This window comes from Primulina huaijiensis, chromosome 5 (genome assembly GCF_012295235.1).
Source record: "Primulina huaijiensis isolate GDHJ02 chromosome 5, ASM1229523v2, whole genome shotgun sequence".
NCBI classification, from domain to species: Eukaryota; Viridiplantae; Streptophyta; class Magnoliopsida; order Lamiales; family Gesneriaceae; genus Primulina; species Primulina huaijiensis.
Window position 1 is genome coordinate 16,384,032 of NC_133310.1, and position 4,326 is coordinate 16,388,357.

Consider the following 4,326-nt stretch of genomic DNA (forward strand, 5'->3'; position numbering starts at 1 on the left):
TTGATTTCATATCAAACTCGATTTAATTCATCGGTGTTCAATATTTCAAGAACCGAGCTATTGCAGCTCAATTATTATTCCCCCAAACCGATCCTAAGAGAATGTTTAATTGGAATAGACGAATTAGAAAACGAACTATGCAACTTAAAAATAAAATATATTCCACCCAACGATGTTCAAGTTAACGCGATTTCAATAACAAACAAAAGAAAACAAGATAATATAAATCAATCGCACTAGTGGTATACTAGGCTAGGACACATTTTTCAAAGAAAGATGCACAAGTTAGTGAGAGATGACATGTTTTATATTGTCATACATAAACTCTATTAATACATGTGAGTCTTTACTAAAATTAGAAATGATTGAACCCCCTTTCCTAGGGAAATTAGAACTTGCAGATGATATATTGGATTTGATCCATAAAGATGTGTGGCTCGCTAACTATTAGCACAAAACATGAGCATTCTTACATCATTACCTTTGCTGATTAATTCTCTAGGTATGAGTATGTGTATTTGATGAAATACAATTATAAAGTATTTGAAAAGTTCAAAGAATACATAACATAAATAGAAAAACAATTAGGAAAAAATATTAAAACATTTCGATCTGATCGAGGTGGAGAACATTTAAGTACTGAATTTCAAAACTACTTTAAAGAGAATGAGATTATCTGAAAGTGGACTTCTCCTGCCACAGCACGGTTGAATGGTGTGCCAGAACGTCATAATTGAATATTAATGGACATGCTTCGATCTATTATAAGATTCACTGAATTGTTGCTATCTTTTTTGGGGATTTGCGCTTGAGAATATGGCTTGTTGAATAACATCCATACAAAGGCATTGGATAAAAAATTATATGAGATATGAATGAAAAATCTCCCAAGTAATCTAAGAACATGGGGATCTTCAGCTTATGTAAAACAAGAAGTATGAGAAAAATTGGATAGTAGTTTGAGTTTGTGCTATTTTGTGAGATATTCAAAGTATTCAATTGGATATTACTTCTATTATTCCAAATAATCAAAAGTGTTTGCTTCAATAAATGTCATCTACTTGGAGAAGAAGTTTAGTTAGAAACATGAGATGATAAAACTCAAGGAGATTCGAGAAACAATCAATTTTGTAGTAGTAGAACCCACGTCCCAACAAAAAAATAAACACGTAAAGTTTTGTCTAGTGATTTTCTAGATTGCCTTTCTGCAAATGAATTATTTGTCGTCTTAGCGTAGTGAAACGATGCATGATTAAACACTGTATGCAAGGGGGGCTTCCCCCGATATTGTTTACTATTTCAAGATGTACAAGAAGCAGCTTCTTGATTGGTTCTGCTTGTGTAACCTGTAAATTAACTAGCCATAGATATTTTCCAAGAAAACAAGGTGTCATGCCGATGATGTTTAGTCAGTTCGGCTCTCATATACAGTGGATTAGTAGTTTTGGCAATCGATCCGACGACCACGACCACAAAGAAAGAGACTGGGACAGGACCAAGTTTGAGGACAGCATATTTATCGAAGATGTTATGTTTAAGCAGGGAATGCTAGAGCTAGTAAACATGTGGTTTGAAGCAAGAAAATATCAAGGATTGTCGAGTTTCAGCGCCACTGACTAGCTAGCAGAGATAATATCGCCGCTCAAATATTCTAAATTTTACTTCTCATTTGTAATTCTTTCTAGAAACTAATTTTGCCTTGAAAAAACACAATTCAGATTGGAAGATCATTACACCAAGATTGCTCCCTGAACTCATAAAACAGACCTCTAGAGTCAATTTTTTTGAAAGATTCAGAAATCAACAATTTGCATTAAACAAGCATTTTCCCTCGTCCATGGTTGTTTTCTCCAACACGAAACATTAAATAAATCAAGTACAAGGAAAGAAAGAATACATATACAAACAAAACTCAACTATATATGTTAGTCGATGAATGCGACTAAAATATCCAAGATTGAAACAACTTTCTAACCAAAAGTACTCCCGATCGTAGCTTTTCGGGTATTTATATGTACAAACAATTAAAATGAAAATCAAACATGATAACAATGCACGCTTAATATAGCTGAGAGGCGCATATTAAACTAATATGGGCCCATGCGGCACATCGTTGTCAAAGTCCATGGAACTCTTGGCGTACCTGGCGGAGAAATTACGACACTGGAATTCGTCTTCCTCCTCTAAATGGCCGTTCCCCTCGTCGAAATTCATGGCGTAACTCAACGGATCGTACCGGAAATTCGTCTGCCTGCCGTTCCCCCTGTTGAAACGTCGGATGAAAGTCTTCCATCTCGGGCCCGCGACGATCTCTGACCACTCGCGGATCTTTTTCAAAGCGCCCAAACCACGGGTCCATATCGAGCTTCTCCCTTCATTCTCGGCCGTACGTATCTTCTGCCACCACGTCAATCGCGCGGCGGAGTGGGAGGGGTTTCCGCCGGCGGATTTGTCGAAACACGGGAGGAAGAAGCAGCAGCCGCGACGCTTGTGAAAGAGATCGTCGGGTGCGTCGTTTATCGGCTTCACGTTTTGGCGCGAAGAGTCGGGATCCTCCATTGATTGGTGATGGATTGAATCGAATATACAGTTGCATTTATATAGGATGTGTGAAGGCCGTTTTCCAGGGAATAACGGCTCCAGGTATTGAGTTATATCGCGATAGCATAATGCGATTTATGTGAAACTCTGGTTAAAAATCAATTATGTAGAGTCGTATTAATACAAAGTTCTAATTGCATAATTTTCTTAAAATATTAATAAATTATTATATTCTTGATTTTTTTTATAAATTAATCTTATTTAATTATTATGTTGAAAAGTACAAGTCTCAAGAACATTATTTCTAATATTAAAAAACAAGAGGTTCAAAACGCGCAAATAAATTTTGCTTTTTTGAACTTCTTGTAATTTGCTCGAAATACAAAGTAAGCTTAAAAAAATTCCATGTATTATGTACTCAATATCGTCGCTAATTAGCGACGATTTTTCAATATGTTTGCGACGATGACTTTAGCGATGATTTTAAGTTCCGTCGCTAAAACCGTCGCTAATTAGAAATTTTTTTGTATTGTGTGAAACTGGTAAATCCAAATCGAACCCTTGATTTGTATCTTTATACAATTTTATCCATTTCCAATTTATGTTGAATTTAAGCTATAATTTTCATTCAAACGATCATATTTCCCATCCTTACTACACTTATAGCTCACTAATTTGTATGTTAAATTTGTTGAAATTNTAACAAAAGTAATAATATTTATTTTATTGTTTATTTATTTATTGTGTATATATTTAATATATAATATAATGTTATTATAAATAATAAAAATAAATTTTTCAAAAACTTGTTATAAATCCTGGGAGGATGTTCAGACGACATCCCACACTCCCGGTAAGGGATACGACAAGTATGAAAGCCTATAAGGTTTTGAAACAAAATATCTTATGACACCTCATTATAATAATGTGATATGATATACATAATTATTTAAACATTACTAATATTATATACACCATATTATTACCATAAAATTATACAAATACATACATTTATTTTCTTGTACACCAACGGTCATAAACGGTAACAAAACGGCTAGTTTTTGCCCTATAAATATGATCTCACAAACACATTCAATCACTCCAACTTTCTCTTCTTCTGTAAAAATTATTCTTCGTCAAATTTTTCGAAGAAAAAAGAAGATGGCTTTCTCAAGGTTATTTTTAATTATTTTGGTTATCATACTCACGAATCTTGTACTTATCGGAGAATATTCTCCTCGTGTGTTTTCTTTATTTTTACGAATGCTTGTATTTGTTGTTTATCCATTACTTTGCATTGCAATATTCATTAACTAATAAAATGCATCATAATTTTTTTTAGTACCACCATGTCAAACTTGACAAAACTCGAATTTGTTGTACTCGACATTACGGGGAAAAATTATATGCCATTGACTCTCGATATAGAAATGCATCTTGAGTCATTGGGTCTAAGCGAGACTATTAAAGAAAATGGTATATCTTCATCACAAGAAAAAGCAAAAGCTATAATATTTTTGCGTCGACATCTTGATGAAGGTTTGAAATGTGAATATCTCATCGAAAAAGATCCCATGGCTCTGTGGAAAGGATTAAAAGAAAGATTTGAACATATAAGGGAAGTTATACTTCCGACCGCCCGTGATGAATGGAATATGTTGAGATTCCAAGATTTTAAGAAAGTAAGTGATTACAATTCGGCGATGTATCGAATAATCTCGCAATTAAAATTTTGTGGACATGAGGTTACAGAATAAAAAATGCTTGAAAAAACATTTTCCACGT

General features: G+C 34.0%; 1 protein-coding gene across 1 annotated transcript; it reads right to left on the bottom strand.

The window, feature by feature from the left end:
* Nucleotides 1-2,082: 2,082 nt before the first annotated feature.
* On the bottom strand, nucleotides 2,083-2,559 carry LOC140977680 (uncharacterized). The gene has a single exon (XM_073442424.1). The coding sequence runs from the start codon at nucleotides 2,557-2,559 to the stop codon at nucleotides 2,083-2,085; it is 477 nt and encodes a 158-aa protein (XP_073298525.1).
* Nucleotides 2,560-4,326: the final 1,767 nt, after the last annotated feature.

What these genes read in the sequence shown, in the direction of transcription:
- LOC140977680 (XM_073442424.1), bottom strand. Translation starts at nt 2,559, where the DNA reads ATGGAGGATCCCGACTCTTCGCGCCAAAACGTGAAGCCGATAAACGAC.